This window comes from Leucopleurus acutus (assembly GCF_964270905.1).
Source record: "Leucopleurus acutus genome assembly, chromosome: 14".
Classification (NCBI taxonomy): Eukaryota; Metazoa; Chordata; class Mammalia; order Artiodactyla; family Delphinidae; genus Leucopleurus; species Leucopleurus acutus.
In genome coordinates this window covers 44,852,334-44,869,950 of record NC_139156.1, presented here as the reverse complement: position 1 = coordinate 44,869,950, position 17,617 = coordinate 44,852,334, and the positions used below count along the sequence as shown (strand labels likewise).

The following is a 17,617-nucleotide window of genomic DNA, read 5'->3' as shown; positions in this document are numbered from 1 at the left end:
CAGGAGGTTCAAGATGTGAGAGGCGCAGGTTGGGTCAGACGCCTGAGGAAACCTTACAGTAGGAGCCCAGGTCTGAAATCAGAGTTAGGAAGGGTCTGTAGCTAGCCACCCCCCTGCACCCAGGCAGGCCTGAATGCATTTCCAAGAGCCTTGCCTTGCACAGTTTGCCTTACTTCACCATTTGATTATGTAGCAAAATATATGGCGTTTATTTCTCATTTAGTCTGATTATCCAGTGTCACTGGCGACAGATAGGAACTTAGATTAAGGCCATTCTTTTACCTGCTTTGTTATAATATCCTTCCCGGAACCCCTTATCTAGCCAGAGGTTTCTGAGCTGTGCAGGCTGGAACCCCAGACGGAGGGAACCTTGCCCACATCACCGTGTCCAGGGTGGAGAGCCACCAGGAGGTGTCAGCACCAGTGAGCGTGGGCAGACCTTAGTGAAGGCTGCCCTGTGCAGGGGCGGAGGCGGGTGGGGGAGAGGTTCTGGGGAGCCAGGCAGGAGCCTCACCCTTCCTCAGGGTGAGAGCAGGGTTCTGCCTCTTTGGCGAGTACCGCAGGGCTTCCCTGAGCTGAGGCAGGCAGGAGTGTGAGGCCAGGGCAGGGTGAGATTCACCCCTCATCCCAAGCTCTCCTCTACATCCCATCACGTCCTTCTCATCATTCTCTCTCTCATCCATCATCATGTGTATCCAAGACTGTCTCCATGACCCAGGAAAAGGACTCTCTCAAGAGCAAAGCTTTACTCTAAACTGGGCACCAAGAAGTAAATCAAAATGTCTCGTGTTACCGGGTCCTGAAAGCACTGTGCACGTCTGTGGCTTGTTTGGAATATTGTCCATTGTCCAATCCTGTGTTTTTGTTCAAAGCCAATGTCCTCGGTGCATGCACTGTCAGTTCCTTAAATGCAAAGCCTGAGAGTGAGGAGATGCCCCTTGGGGCCTTTGACCAGGTTTTTGATTAGAGCTGTGATCCTTTTGGATGGAACCTTGTTTTCCCCATGATCACAAACCCATGTTGGATCAACAGAGCCCAAGGGAATTCGGTTTGCAGCAGTATGACCTTCGAGGATGCAGACCCTCAAGGCGTCTGTAACTGTTGGTACCTCAGAACTACAGGGAGTTTTGTCTTTGCGGTGTCAGCACTGTTTGGGGAATAACAAGAAAAGAATCTTCAACTTTTTCTTGGTTTTGAAAGCCCAATCCCTAAAATAATCAATCCTGGACATGAAGATTCCTTCCCGATTAAAATCTAACCTCATTTTTTTCACCATTTGATGATCCCATCATCTCTTAACTTGGCACAGTGGCCCCTGGACCTTCTCTGCTGCCGCTGTCATCTTGTGCTTACAGGCTGTCCAGCAGGGCATTCCTCTTAGGAAAGAATGGGCTGGTTGGGAAAGTAGCTGAACAGTCCTGACGTTTAGGGTGTTTCCCTTTATTGAGAGCAGTTTGTAGAGCTGCATTAAACAGTTTAAAAACCTCACTTTCCGAAAAGGAGGCACTTGAGGGCTTTTGGCTTGTTTTGTTTTTCATTTGGTCTCACTAATACTTTTCCCCTCTGGTTAAGTTTTTTTTTTAATTAAGAAAGCAGAAAAAAAGAAGGGCAAAACAAGGAAATGTATCAATTGACAGGATGATGTAAACAACATGCAGAAAGGATATTCTTGTAAAATAACCTTGAACTGTAGGTGTTCTCAGATTTAATCATCTTTGGGTTATCAGTAACATGTGTCAGGCATTTCCATAAATATGCCTTTAAATTAGATCTTCATGCAAAGAGACGCAAATCCATCAACCAAACAAAACTTCACATCCTCAAACCAGCTTTGTTATATTGAAAACAATAGAGTATGGAGGGGCCTTTATTACTTATAAGGGATACAGAGCTGGTTTCAAAACCCTCTTCTGAAGTTAACCTGTCACTACAGGCCTTCTGAATTATACATGAAATGATCTAATTTTCAGTGGGAGAGTCATTTTCCAAGTAATTCAAGACATTTTAAAATCTCATGGAAATTTTGGAATTATCCTCCCCTGGAACCCATGAACCAGAACCATTAAATCTCTTTCTCCAAGAAAATTAACATGGCCCTAAATAAATCTTGACTACAGTTAAGAGTAATTTTTGTTTCTCCCCTATAGGGGGAAAAATAGATAAGAGGAGAAACTGCAGGAAAAATGATTTGTGTGACAATCCCTCTACTTGCAATCTGCTCCTGAGTGGAGACTGCCCAGCTGAAGCAAATATGCATTTAAATAGTCCATTTGCAAAGGAAAAGGCTCTCCTGATCCCCTTTTGCTTTCAAAATACAAGTTCCGTGGATCACTTTGATTAGGGGTCACCTAGCTGTTCTTCCTGGTCCAGTGCTGCCTCTACCTGACCTTCCCTTGGGCTCCGTGTAACCTCCAGGGTGGTCCTCCACTGCCAGCCTTTGCATCAGGACCCAGGCAGAGAAGACATGGGGGGACTGAACTCACAGACGTGCTGTGTGTTGGGATCCGAATTTGTGCCTTGTGTTGTTTTGCACCGTTCTTTGTCCCACTCCGGCCAGGTGCTGAGACCCCAGCGAGACACACGAAGGACCCTCTGCTTATCTGCCTGTCCTCCAGAGAAAGGAGGGCCAGCTTTGAGCAGAGGGCCTGAGTAGCAAAAGGTTGCAGTCCCCACTGTGTGAAGTCCAGAGAACTTCTAAGCCTTTTCACTAGATCCGATTTGACCTTCCTTTTCTGACTGCCCCCTGGTGTTATCACTATGGGATCTCTCACTGGGAGTTCATCACCTTTCCCAGGTGGTGCATCCCTTGGTAGCTGGATGAGAATTGTGGGGTCCTGATCTCTCTACACATATTCCCTGGGAAATTTCCCATCCCTGGGAAATGTTCCCTGGAAACCTTCAAGTCCCCTAAGGAGACCACTGACATTGTCAAGTTGAAAAATCCCATAGACTGTTACTCTGCAACCTCGCTGGACTCTCAGTCTCTGAGCGGTGATGGGTTCAGTGTTAAATGCGATAAATACTGTATTTTGTATTGTTTAAACTGCATCTCCCACATAATGTGAAAATGGTCCAGGAGAAGGCAGCTTTCTATATGCAGTGTGCTTTTTTTTTTTAACAAGTAACAACTCCTTTTGAGAAACAACAATTTCTACTTTGAAGTCATATCAATGAAAAGATGTATATGCACTTATAATTTTCCTAATAAAGACATGTACTCAAATGTAGCAGCCAACGGTTTGAAATTAGTGTTACCATTTGGAACTCTCCAGACTTGGTTTTTCTTCCTCAAACCCAACACGGAGGGGTTATGTAGTTCTAGCTGCAATAGTCAGTGAAAAACAGGCCATTGTAATCATACTCATCATAGGCAAGAATTCTGGGGGCAGACTTGCGTCTCCTAGTCTGTGTACTTAGCAGGGGGGAAGGCTCTCCCTTTGCTCTGAATGCCCCTGGTTTTGCGGGAATCCCTTCTTAAAAGCGAGCCAGCCCGCTACTCCAGCCCGCTACTCCAGCCCGCTACTCCCTCCAGAAGGGATAGTTTTGTGCAAGGGCCTGGGTGTTTTCCTGTCAGCCGTGGGGAAGGAAACTTCCACTCTGTACTTCTCAGGCTTAGTAGAAGGCAACAGAGGCCCCGTCCCCGAAGGCATGGCCAGACACCCAGCACCTTTTGTATTTTCTGTCCTGCACTGGGGCCTCTGCTGGAAGCCAGTTGCTGATTCAGCCAGCAGTGTCCTGAATACTGGGGACAGGGGCTGAGCCCAACAGACAGGGTTCTGTCCTCACAGAGGTCAGTCAGCCTTTCCCACTTTCCACCACATCCTCTCTGATCCAGTCAACCATGCTGGAAAGAAGAGGCCAGCACAAAGCCCCCAAATCCAGATTGTTCTGTCCTCCAGACCCTCTTGCCCACATGCCCAGATGTGACCACATCACCCCTGTGCTCAGTACATCCCGCGTGTTTCTAGGGTGACTGCAATGTGGTGACCAAACTGCAGATGACCTGGAGGAAGAAGGAAGGATTAGAGAGACCACGTCAAGAGGCAGCGTGGCATCCTGGGGCGGGCGTGGGAGTGAGGATTAGCAGGCCAGTGCTTGAACCCTGGTCCTCTCTCTGCTCACTGTGGGACTTGAGGCCCTTGCCTGACTCTCAGTCTCCCCATGTAACGCTGGAGCTTAGAATCACCAGGAGCTGTGAGGATTAGACTGGGATCCTTCTCTCTCACCCCACTGCTCCCCGGGGTCTACAGTGTTGGGATAAGATCCTGCCTGCCTCTGCTTAGACCTTCAGCAAAGCTCTGATACCACCTGGAGCTCAAAGTGATCTTAGGAGTTGAGCTTCACCCGCTTAGCCAACAGATGGGGGAAGTCTGTTGGTTGGGTCTTGTAGGTGTCCCGGTGCCTGTGCGGTGCTGGTCCCAGCATGTCCCACCACTATCCTGGCAGCGGGAACTCACAACCTAACCTCTGGATTAATTCCACGGAATGATGTTGACTCTTCAGAATGATGTTGCATTAAAAAATAATAATAATGAATAACTGGACCCATGTCCTACCATGCTTTACACAGCGGACGGCCCCCCTTTAGCCAGCCGACAATACCCGCCACGCCAGGCCCGGTACTAGGTGGGCAGTGTGGATACCGTGGTGAGCAAGCTGGCGTGCCCCCCGATTTCAGGGAGCCTGTAGTCTGGGGGACTGTCTTGCAACTAAGTGAGCATTTTCGTAAAGCTTGGTAATGTAGGTCAGGGTGCATCCAGGGGTCAGGGAAGCTTAGAGCACCATCGAGGGCTCCTTAAAAGAAGTGCTGCTGAAGCTGAGACCTGAGAGAAGTAGATTATTTCCAGGGAGGGGAGTATCCACTGACCCATGAGGCCTGCCCTTGTGAGCCCACATGGTGTCCTGCTGTGAGTTAGAAATGGGAGCTTATTCTGCCAGGGGCGCGGCTCCCACGGGAAGCCCAGCATGACGGCAGAGAGAGCTGGATTTCAGCCCCTCACTCCCCTGCTGCACCCTTGCGTAAGGCACAAACTGCACACGGCGGCTGAGAAGGGCTGGGCCCCCCACGCGGATGGGGTCCTGACCGCTGGGAAACGTGATAAAGGGGTGCCCTCGGTACAGCTGACTGCATGGTTTAGACACCTGACCCTGGCTGCCCGGTCCAGTTTTCTGCCCCAGGAGTGCAGAGTTGTGATTCACACTTCATCGGGTTCTCCGGGTTTCTCTGGGCCTACAACTGAGAGCCTTGTTCTCGGGAGTGTGGGTAGCTGGAGAGAGAGAGACGTAGAGGGAGCTACAACTGGATGAAACAGACTCAGGGAGAGAAGGGGGGTGAGAGAGCAGGAGGCCCTAGAGGCAGGTGAGAAGTAGACAGGGAGGTCCAGCCACACTCCCTGTCCTCGGCTTCTGTGTGTTCCAGATGAATCCTTCTCAAGAGCTAGGATGAGGATTTCTGCTAATTACACCCAAATAACCATCATTGGAGGCAGTTAGGCAGGCATGGGGGCAAGGCAGGTGGGGAGCAATGAGCTCTGGACATGGCCTTGCACTTGCACAAGGAATCATTTTGGAGACCTCCCTCCCTCCCTCCCTCCCTCCCCCTCCCCCCTCCCTCCCTCCCTCCCTCCCTCCCTCCCTCCCTCCCTCCCTCCCTCCCTCCCCTCCCTCCCTCCCTCCTCCCTCCCTCCCTCCCTCCCTCCCTCCTCCCTCCCTCCCTCCCTCCTCCCTCCTCCCTCCCTCCCTCCTCCCTCCTCCCTCCCTCCCTCCCTCCCTCCCTCCCTCCCTCCCTCCCTCCCTCCCTCCCTCCCTCCCTCCCTCCTCCCTCCCTCCCTCCCCCCTCCCTCCCTCCCTCCCTCCCTCCCTCCCTCCCTCCCTCCCTCCCTCCTCCTCCCTCCCTCCCTCCCTCCCTCCCTCCTCCTTCCCTCCCTCCTCCCTCCCTCCCTCCCTCCTCCCTCCCTCCCTCCCTCCCTCCATCCCTCCTCCCTCCCTCCCTCCCTCCCTCCCTCCCCCCCCCTCCCTCCCTCCTCCCTCCCTCTCTCCCTCCTCCCTCCCTCCCTCCTCCCTCCCTCCCTCCCTCCCTCCTCCCTCCCTCCCTCCCTCCCTCCCTCCTCCTTCCCTCCCTCCTCCCTCCCTCCCTCCCTCCTCCCTCCCTCCCTCCCTCCCTCCCTCCATCCCTCCTCCCTCCCTCCCTCCCTCCCTCCCTCCCCCCTCCCTCCCTCCCTCCCTCCTCCCTCCCTCCCTCCTCCCTCCCTCCCTCCCTCCCTCCTCCCTCCCTCCCTCCCTCCCTCCCTCCTCCTTCCCTCCCTCCTCCCTCCCTCCCTCCCTCCTCCCTCCCTCCCTCCCTCCCTCCATCCCTCCTCCCTCCCTCCCTCCCTCCCTCCCTCCCCCCTCCCTCCCTCCTCCCTCCCTCCCTCCCTCCTCCCTCCCTCCCTCCCTCCCTCCCTCCTCCCTCCTCCCCAGCCTCCCCTGGGGTTCGTCCCTGGCTTCAACTTGAACTCCAAGGAAAGACCCCTCAGGCCTGTGCTTGCTGCCTTGTTAAGACCGATAAATGACCCAGAAGCATCCCCTAAGCCCCTCCCCACATAAAAAAGTACACAGATTCCGTTTAGGACCAAGATGCTCTTCCTTCCCTGAAAAGCACCAACCCAACCTGCCCAGCATAAATTGTGGTGAGATGGCTGAGCTGTCAGCCTGTGCAGAGCGCTAGCCCAACCCCAGATGTGTGGAGGGGAGGCTGCAGTCCACCCACAGCCTGTGTCCAATGAGAACAAACTGGGACAATGGATCCTCAAGTGCATCCATCCCCAGGGCATCCCCTGCCGGGCTGCAGGCTCTGTAACGTCCTGTTGGGGATGGGGGAGCTCTGCGGTGAAGAGCCCTTGTCATAGTGGGTGTTTAACAAACATTTGATATGTGAGCTGATGTCCTCGAGTTGTGAGGCATCCACAGACCCTAGCAGCAGCTTCCCGGGCAAGCCACAACCAAGCCCTGCTGTTCCTACCTGGCACTGGAGCTAATCTCAAATTCCAAGGAGGTTGTTCTGCTAAGTTTCCAGAAGTTAACACTCATTTTAGAGCAAATGAATTACAGCTACCTCTCGGCCCGTGAAACCAAACAGAAACATAGCAGAGTGAAGCCCTAGATGGAGGGGGGAGAGTAGAGTGGCAAGGGGTGCTTGCGGGTGGGAGGAGCCTTGGATTCGTAGTGAAAGCGAGTAGCTGCGGATTGCTGTATGACCCATCCCCAGTTCAATCTAACTCAGTCCGCAGGCCGCCTGCCTGCACCTCTGTAGCTGACTGGAGCTCAGAGAAAAAAGTACATCCCCACCATCCGGTCTGTTTAAATTCCTGACACTCACCACAAGTGGGTCCTTAGTGCCGCCCGGATGCTACCACACTTCCCTGTTCCATTTCTCCTACTTCTCCTGGGTGCTGATTCCACACTTTCCTCTCTCTTTAAGTCTTCATCGCCCTCTCCCTCCACACTCCCAGCTGATGGTCTGGCTTCTATGTCAGAATGAAAGGAAGAGGTAAGAAGGGAATTTCCGTGAGCTTCCCCTCTCGTCCACTGTCTGTCCATCCTGTACCCGCTGTCACTGCTGTCACCTGGGAGTGGTGCCAAGTGCTTCTCACCTGCAAAAGAACATTTCTCCTAACTTCCCCCGTCTCCTACACCATCAATCTTTCACTGTCTCCGTCATGCCGACATGCTATGATAGCGCCCTTGGAAAGCAAAACAAAGCAAAACTAAAAACAGCCTCTATACTGTATCTTCTACCCCTAGGTCCCCCTACAACTTCTACAGTATTTCTGTTTCTTATCACACAAAAGTCCTCAGAAAAGTTGCCTGTATTTCCTATGTCCACCTCCTCTCCCCACCTCTCTCTTATCCTTCCTGAATCCACGCTACCACTCACTCCACTAGGGCTGCTCTTTGTCGAGGGCGTCATTGGGCCCCGTTGGGAAATCGAATGGTCGGTTATCAGTCCTCAGCTTCTTCAGTCTCTTGGCATCATTGGACATCGTGGAACACCCTCCTGGAAACACGTTTTCTGGTTGGCTCTCAGGAGTGCCTGACTGTTTCTTTGGCTTCACGCCTTCTCGTGTCTCTTTGCTGCTTCCTTCTCATCCTCCAGACGTCATCCAGACAGGAACACCCCGGGACTCAGTCCTCAGATGCTCTTCTTAAGCACCAGGTGAACTCACTCACTCTCTTGGCCTTGAACTCCGTGTGAAGGTTAAGGAAACCAGTGATCTCTGTCCTGGACTCTCACCTTGTAAACTCAGCACCTTCTCTGAAATTTACCATATGCAAAATGAAACTGCTAATTCCCAATTTTCCCCCAACCTGCTCATCCCGATTTCTGCAAATAACAGCTCTATTTCTTCCAGTTGCTCAGGCCAAAACCTTTTAGTCATCTTTGATTTACTGTATTATCTTACAGCCCTCAGCTAAACCATTACCAAATCCAATTAGTTGCCTTCAAAATATATCCAGAACCCAATCACCATGCTACCATCTGATCCAAGCCACAGTCATCTCCTCTTTGAATCCTTACACTAGCCCCTAAGCTGGCCCACCGTCATGTCCTGCAGTGTCCTCTCAACAGCAGGAAGGGTGGCCGGGCATGGTGATGTCACCCCTACTCAGACCCTCCAGTGGCCAACAGAGGCTTACCCCTGTGGGCCCCTGTCATCTCTCTGATGTCACCTCTCTCTACTCTGGCCACGCTGGCCTCCTCTCCCTTGAACAGGCCAGGACTGCCCCTGGCAGAGGACCTTTGCACTTGGTGGTCTCTGCTTAGAAACCACATGGTTTACCCCCTCCCTTCCTTCCATCTCTGATCGCCATCACCTTGTCAGAAAAGCCTTTGCAGACCCCCGATCCTGTACAGCAGCTCCTCACCTGCATGTACCCTGGCACCTTATCCTGCTTTTTCCTGTCCACAGCACCACCTGCCCTGTTTACTTGCTTGTGGACTGCTTCCCCACAGGAGAGGTTTAATACCACGCAGGAAGAGAGGGGCTTGGTCTGTTTCACTCACTAATTTTTCTTCTTTGCGGCTGGTACATAGAAGGTACTAAAGAAATATTTTTTGAATGACTGCCTGATAAATCAACAGGATGCTAACATATTGGATGTTTTCTTTGCTTATCTGTAAAATAAAGATAGCAATGCTCGCAAGGTTGTGCGTTCATTCATGCACCCAAGGTCACACTGGTAAGTCATTACTTGCATCCAATTCATCTTACTCTACTGTCCGTATGTCAGTGGTCACACACATGACCCTTCTCTAGAATCCCCTGTGCCTGACCCTTCCCCCTGAAGTCCCCATCACATGAAGAACTATAGTGGTTCATTTCCTGTGAGTCCAGATTAAAGAATCATCCCTTTCCCCAGAGGCCCCTCCTTCTGAGCGTTCCTCCCCCCTGTGAGGATCTGCACACACTCCCTGTGCAGACCACAGGGGCGGTGAGTGCTGGGCTGGGGTCCAGTTGGCCGGGGGCTCAGGGGGAGGACGGCCACAGCCAGTACAGGTCCCCAGGGACGAGATCTCTGCTGCTGGCGTTTCATCACAGGCAGTGGATGGCTGGCCAGACCTTAGGACCCAGCAAGAACCCTAGAGGAGCACGATTCCCGAAATACTGAGCAGAAAAGAATAATCTACAGGGGTCAGCTACAGGAAACTGAGGCCGTGTGACCACAAATGGACACGAGTGGGAAGTGACAGGCTGGAGGGCTTCCAACCTCCATAACCATCAGGATTCCCTGCCTCACTTCTAGGGGTGCCCGTGTCTTTCCCACTGCCCTTCCCAAGTGGAGGGCTCCAGGTACCTGGATGCTGCTGGCTTGGCCTGAAGGCGGATGCTGGCAGCCAGACCCAGGAGGAGGTAAGGCCAGGGGCTGAGAGCTCAGGAAGGTGGGCGGCAGCAGGGGCTGTGCTCAGCTTTCCTAAGCAGCAACAAAGCACTGCACTGCAGCTGGAGAAGTTGCTCAGGGGAAGGGGTGACCTGTCAGCCTAGAAGGCCCCAGCTGCAGCCACTGGCTCTCACCTTGTCCTGGCCTCTTCCCGGGCATTTTCTTGAACACGGGAACATCAGCCCAGGTCACACAGGCTTGTAGGCTGTGAGGAAACAACCATTCTGAGCATTCCTGAGCTGTGGGGGAGGGGACTGTCCTTCCGGCCACTGTGGGAGCCCCCAGCACCAAGCCAGGTCCTTGGCACCTAAGCACGAGGCCTGTGAGGGACCAGCTCTTTCCAGTTCCTCCCCTGATAGATCACCTGCCCAGCCAAGGCCTGCCCCCTGCTCAGGAGGCCAAGGGGAACCAGAGGCTAATGCATTCACCGCGCGTTTCCTATGTGGGCAGGACAGAGTTCCCAGCGGGGAAAACAAACCCCTTAGTCAGGTGCTTTCCATCTGCTGACATTTCTGGTGCCGCCTGTACCTGCCAGGCCCATAGCAGTACTTTCTAGGCATGGTCTTCTTGTCCTCCCAACAATCCCACGAGAGACCAGCCCTCTCCCGTGTGATGGACACAGGTCTGGGGCGGCCATGGAGCCTTCATGCCTCAGAGCTGGGAGGTGGAGAGGGCATTTTGGCTCCAGTGCACCAGACAACCCGTCCTTGCTGTTTGCAAAGCGGGGCCCCAGGCAGAGGCGGGGCGCAAGGGCTGCCGGGTTTCAGATCCCTTCTGCCCTATATGGCCCAAGCGTATTTCCAGACCCCAAATGAGAATCCATGTAGAAGAAATGCTAGGCAGACTCTGGCTGTGATGTCAGTATAGCCTGTCAGAAGCAGCAGTTTTTAAAAATGAAATAGCATTGAACAGAAAAGAAGAGAATAAATTGGAAAATATGGGAATATGTCACACTTACTAAAGGCAAGAACAATTCACACACGTGTGGGTATGTGTGTGTGTATGTTTCATAACGTCAAATGCAATTTTTATTGTAGACAGTGGTCAAAAGTGTACTGGTCTTGTGTACATACAACCCAGTGATGAATGTGTCTCACCCTCCCTGAGTAGAAGGAAAGAAGTTAGAGGATAGCACTAGATTTCCTTGATTCAATGAGTTAAAAAAATTCTTATGTTTCTAAAATGAGGATGCAGTAATAATAACAGTATGCATCAAATGGCTACTTACTTTTTTTTTTTCTTTCCTAAAGAGCTGTAGGCTTCTCTAGAATAGCAAAATCAGACCTAACCCACCGTGTACTTTTCTGGCCCATGTTCTCAAGTGGCAGGGGAGCAGGAGCCAGATCCCCACCATTATGCCTTTCCAGGGAGTCCAGTTCCAAAGGGGACCCCAACTGACCTCCCCAAGCCTGGTCTGTACTCAGGAAGCCCAAGGAGCAAGGGCCTGGAGCCTGGGTTCCAGAGAGGGTAGGGCCTGAACCTCAAGGTTCCCAAAGAGCGAAGCCAGAGGGAGTAGTCCCCCGGGCAATAAAGAGTATCGGTGATGCTGTTAAAATGCCCTTTCAGGGTCCTTAAAACTGGAGTGATCCTGGCCCCCGATGTGCCCAAACAGTCCCAGTGTCTGCCTATTGTCCCAACAAAATCACTAATAGTGCCCTTTCTCTCTCAGAATGTCCTAGTTTGAATGACAAATTATATGGCCGCCTTATCAAAGGATGAATGAGTTTGTGGACTCTGCTAAGCTCATGCCTGCTTCTCCCAGCCCTCGTTCCCCTCTTTCTCCTCCCTTCTCTTCAGGAAAGCCTGAACAAGCCTCAGGTCCCTGTCCCACTTCCTCCCCTGGCCCTCATCTCCTCTGCTCACCCAAACCAGAGCTGCTTTCTGGGCTATCTGAATCCCTGGCCCAGCCTTGGGCCCCTCATTCTCCCCAGAGGCCAGGTACAAGATAGGGGGGCTGGCCCAGGAAGAGGAGACATCACAATCCCCAGAGCTTTTGAAGAGTCACTGGACCCACAGTCAATGCCCACCTGTCCCAGACCACACTGGGGACCCAGGGAAGCCTCTGTACCTCCCTGAGCCCTGGTCTCCTTGTCTGTGGTTCCTCATCTGGAGCTCACAGAGAGGGGAGAAGGGACAACCCTGGATTGCCCTGGAGGTGGGCAGGGCAGGCGCCTGAGTGCAGGGAAGGTACCAACGTTGCATTCATTGCATCTTCCTTGTGCCCGGCACACAACACACACTAATGGGTGCTCACTGCAAGGGAGATGGTGTTCCTACTTTGCACATCAGAAAAGTCAAGTTAAGCACTTTCCCAAGCCATGTGTGTAAAAGTAACAGAACTTTGAGTCTCCACATGTTTTATTGCACCATCTGTATCACCAGTTAGTCCTCCTTCCTGTGTGTCTCAGAAGTAACCATCAGCCGTGAAGGGATGAAAGGGAGGTGCTGGGGTGGGGAGGGGTTATGATGACAGGAGGGAGTCACTTTGAGCCTAAAAGGCAGTGGGCACTCTTTCACCATCCACTTAGCTGGGGGCTGCCCAGGGATAGAGGGGTGACGTGATCGCGACTCTCATGGGGTCTGCACATGCAACGTATGCAGAAGTGTCTCCTGGACGTGACCCTGTTGACTGACATACCCCCAGCCACGCACAGCCATGGACTCAGGAGTGTGGGTGGAAGGAATGCATTCTTGGGTTGGAAAAGGGGTGGGGGTTAGACCTTGCCCTGAGCAGGCGGCATGGAGGGAGCCAAGGTAGAGGCTGATAAAGAATAACAGGAATAACAAGGACAAAATGATGCCCGCTAACGTTCCCCACATGCTGATTGTGTGCCACACAGGGCTGGCTGCTCTAGGTCTGCGACCTCATTCAAGCTGGGACAAAGGGAGTGAGTTGCTCAGGGCCATGCAGGATCAGTGGCAGACGCGGCCCAGAGCCACCCCACCTCTGCATGGTGTGGGCTTGAAGGCTAGCGATGGGGGCTCTGCAGCTTGATATGTTGGGTTCCAGGGAGTGCGGTGCTGGGCTGGGGTTCTCCTCCCTGTCTTTGCCCCTCAAAGCTGCCAGCATGAGACTCTTTCATTTTTCAGGGCTGCCTCCCACGTCCTCCATTTGTAATCAAACCCATATCTTTATGAAGCACCAGGGGCTCTTGGTGACGTTCATCCCCTCAGCTGTCTGTGTTGAGGGTGCTCCTTTGCTGGATACCAGACTGGGATAAAGGGTTAAAGCCCACCCCACCCCCCCCTTCAGCTTTTTCCCTAGGGCTGTCTCCCAGTGGGCTTCTCCTGGGGTGGCCTGGGCTGTTTGAAGTACCCAGGGCAGGATGTTCTCATGAAGCCAGGATTCAGGAATTTTTTCAGATTCATGTGGTTAGGCTCTGTCCTTGGCCTTAGGGTACACAGGCCCACAGTCCACCCACCCTGGGCTCAGCCTGTTGCTTCCTTTCCCTTCCTCATCCCCATGATGCTCTCTGTCTGTAGTCTGACCCCATCCACAGGGACCCCAGCTCCTAGCTCAGCCCTTCTCCAAGATTTCCCACTCACCCAGGGCTTTGGGCCCTGTTCCCCTGGGTCCATCATCAAGAGTCACCAGCTCTGCCCAATTTCATGGAAATTTCCAGCTCCTAAGTCTCCATCTTGGGTCCACCACTCGCTCATTGCAAGAAATTTTAATTACTTGCTGAAGAAAATATTTAAACAAACAACTGAGGTTATGTAATTGCCACCGGCTGCAGCTCCCTGACCTGCAGCTCTGGAAGCATTGGGACAACTGTGCTCTGGGCTGGACCCAGAAAGAGTTGCCCATCCCTGTGACACTTCAACACACGTGGCGCATCTGATTATAAGGCTGCTAATGAGGATGTGGTTTGAAAATCATTTTTGCTCCTTTATCTTGAACTGAAATTCTTTTATCTGGCTTTTACCATTGCTTAATTTTGCTGAGGGTTCACAAACCACAGATCTTTACAGTGTTGAACATATGTATTCCTGGGAGTTCAAATTCCCAGCTTTCATCCTTCACTCCCAACTGTTCCAGCTTCAGCAATTTCATTTCACCAGCTGTCCTGCCAGGGGACCCCAGCACCACCTCATGCCAGTGTTACAGATCCTTTCTCAGAGCAGCCAGATGGCCTCTTATGCAAAAATTTTTTAAAATTAAAAATGGTTTCCAAGTAAAATAAGACAGGCAGACAGTCTTCCACCTCGTCCCCTCAACCTAAGTCACTCACCGCTCAAACCGGTCTCCACCCAGAGGTTGCTTAGAAATACGTACAGAACGTCCAAGGCAGCTTGGAAATGACTTGCATCTCTTCTCCCAACACACACCGTGGGCTGTTTACAGGAATCAGATCAAAGTGGAACAAACTTGTGAAGTTTCCAGCAACCAAATGCAACTTCCCCATTGTTTTTGCTCACATGCTCGCACGATTCACTATCACAGTGAAACAAAAGACAGAAGAAGGCATCTTTGGCGGGTTAGGGCTTGGAATTGTGACTGGAATTAAAGACACATGAGAAATCCCGTCTCAGGGACCCAGCCAAACCTGAAATGAATGAGTCAGGGAGCTGCTGCCAACCTTTGGGAGTAACTCCAGCCTGATATGTGACTCTTTGGGTGTGCCCCCAATGCTTAGGACAAGGGAAGACATGTTTTCGGACCTTTGCACTTCCCAGCATCCAGAAAGAGAAACAAAAGAGGTTACCTGATTCCCTGGACATGGCCGGTGGGCGTCATCCATGGGGAGAAAAGAGATGCAGTGATTTAAGAAGAGCCTGGAGGGAAAAACCAAGCAAAAATGGAAATGGATGGAAGGAAAACATAATTTACAAAATAATATTAAACATTTAATTTTAAACAATGTGAGGAGAGCCTTTGGAATGGTCTTGAGCCTTTTAGGATTTTGGATTCAGTGTCTTTCCTCACAGAAGAATGAAAAGTATCTCAAAGGTAGCAACGTGTTAGATTCTGGAGAAGAAAGATCAGCCTCACCTTGCTTTGGGGTTCCCTGTGTGCTCAAGAAAGTGTGACTTCATTGTAGGCACTAAATAAAAATGCTCTGCGTGGATCTTAACATCCTTTATTTGAAACCCTCCAAGAAATTCCCACAGCTCCCCTCTGCAGCCCCACTTCCCTTCCCCATCCTCAATCACACCATCTCACCAGGGTCCTCAAATGCATCTTTCCTTTGCCCAAGCCTCTTCCCAGACCTTCCACCCCATGGCTCTGTTGATCCTTCATCTGGACCCTCCCCTCCACCAAGATGCCTCCGCGATAAGCATTTCTGCTCCACCCTGTTTCCCTCACAACGCACAGATCTCCACATCATCTTCACTCCCTTGTTCACGTGTCTGTGTCTGTGGTCTGTCCTCCCCCTGGTTGCCAGCCCCACCAGGCACTCTCTTCCACACCGTACCCCAGCTGTCCCTGGTAGGACAGCCTCTGCGGGCAGCTGGCATTCCTCGGTCTTGTCTCTCTGGAAGTTTTCTCCTGTCACACAGCCAAGTCCAAGTTTGTTTACCTTGTCTTTAGCCAAAGCCTGATCTACTATCCCAAGAAGAAAGGCAGCAAAACTGTCTCCTGTTAACTATTTACAAAGCAGTACCTTTTTTGTTGCTGTTGCTTACACGCCCTGAGGGTTTTGCATTGGTCCAATTGACATAATTTGAATAATGTGGTAAGTTAATATTTCTCTAAAAACTTTCATGTGGTTACATTTGTAATGTATGTTAATACATTAATATAAACTGTAGTATTCATTTTATTTAAAAAGAATCATTTGGCAAGTTTCATATGGAACACTGTAAGTCCCCAAGACTACAGGCTGAAGCATTAGGAAAAATCGAATACATTATTTTTAACATACTGTGCAAAACCCCCAGAGGATTTGCTCACAAGGATCTATCTTGTTCAGGCACTTTTTTTTGGCAGTGCATGTTTGGAAAGACGATTATCACCCCAGCTTGTTTTCAGTGAGTAGATGAAAAAAAGAGAAGGCAAATCCAAGAAGAGGATTTAGTAAAGAGAAATACGGGAAAGCAAAGAGATAGGAAGAGAAAGCCCAGAGGCAACAGAGTCCTCCTGGAGGAAGGCCCAGTCCAGGGGCCCAGCCCGAGCTGCACGTTAGGACCACAATTCCCAGACTGTGAGCAACAAAATCAGAGTCTGGGGTTGGGAACCAGGTGGCAGTACTTTCTTTGCTCCTAGGGAAACTCATGGTGGGAAATCACTGCTGTAGACCACAGGTGCTCAAGTTTGAGAGGTGATCAGAGGGCTTCTTAGGACACATTTCTTGGCAGCACCCCAGAGCTTCTGACTCGGCAGGCCTGGGTGGCCCCCAAACAGGTGCATTTCTAACGGGTCCCAGGGGATGTGACGCTGCAGGTCCAGGACCACAGGATGACAGCGAGCCTGTGCTCTGGACCTGGGATGCTTTGCCTTGGGGAAAAGACAAAGCCCCAGGGATTGTTTGAGAACTAAATCAAACACTCTAATAGCTTCACACAGCCTCTGGACCTCCATGCCTCATTATAGCTGCTGTTGCCTCACCGGGCTGCACAGGAAGCTTTCAGGGCTTTCGGGGAAAGAGTGGCACGTGGAAGTGGGAGGGGTGTCCGGAGGCAGAGGCAGGGCCAGCCCTGCAGCCGTGTTGGGGCAGGTGTCCTGCCCATCTGCTGCCTTCAGCCATGGGCACCCTCCTCTTCCTCTTCTCAGCTTGTCACTGAGGACTCAGCCTCTGTGTTGCTGCTCCCTCTTCCTCTGCATTAATTTCTTTCCCTCTCGTTTGATTAGTGGGATTCTCTGAGTGTATACGGCAGACCTCATGCTACTCACTCAGTGCCCTGCAGAACTTGAGGGCAGTGGGCTGCGGGGGCTTTGGTTGGGAGGAACGGTCCAGGTTTAGTGAGTGTGTCAAGCACTCAGTTCCTAAGATGGTATTTAGAGACATAGCTGCCAATAGAGGTTACTTTATAGGATGGGATTCTGGGGCACTGTGTGGAATATCTTCTGTCACCTTCCAGACCCAGTCCCACACTCTTGGGCCTGACCTCTGCCCTGGGAACCAACCTGGCCAACACCACTGCCGGCATCACCAGCAGGAGCTGAGGACGACGGGATGTTTATTCCCTGGAACCTTGAGCCAAGTCATCCCACCTCCCCCACCCCCCCGGCCCGCTTCTGCTGATGGAAGGTGGGAACTCTGTCCCTCTGTCCAGGCCTGCTCCCTGACTTTGTATCTGGTGACTTCTCCCTCCCCTCCCTCCTCTCCAGGGGAGGTGACTCTGTATCCTGCCTGCACTTTTGTAAGGAATTCCTTTATTAAACTCTCCTGAAATGATGTTAACTGGAGTGTGCCGTCTCATCTCTGCTGGGACCCTGATTGCTACGTTTACTTTCACATTTTCAGATTATATTTTTCCATGATGTTTGCATTTCTTATAACAAGCCCATGTTACTTTTACAGTAGAAGAAGTAAACAGCAAAGAGGAGAAGCGAGGAAAGGCAGCAGTCAGTATGCTGCATGGGGCGGAGAGCTGCTCCCTGACCTGGCCCACTCTGGGCCTAGGTTTCAACCCCCAAGGGGACACAGAACTGACCCAGGTCCCTGCATCTGTGCATAAAATACCCAGGGGAAGATTTTAACTCAGCGAATTATGATGATGCAAAAGGATTTGCCAAGAACGACTCAATTCACCC

The 17,617-nt window shown here is 51.7% G+C and overlaps 1 protein-coding gene across 2 annotated transcripts in view; it reads left to right on the top strand.

Moving 5' to 3' along the window:
- The window catches only part of CXCL12 (C-X-C motif chemokine ligand 12), a 28,988-nt gene extending 11,730 nt beyond the window's left edge, over positions 1-17,258 (top strand). The window contains exon 4 of one of the 2 annotated variants that reach the window (XM_082854209.1): positions 16,942-17,258. In XM_082854209.1, the coding sequence (XP_082710335.1) occupies positions 16,942-17,026 (85 nt within the window). In that variant the 3' untranslated portion in view covers positions 17,027-17,258. Of the gene's footprint in view, positions 1-3; positions 3,228-16,941 lie in introns of those variants that run through there. The other variant, XM_082854211.1, reaches the window with a different exon arrangement.
- Positions 17,259-17,617: the final 359 nt, after the last annotated feature.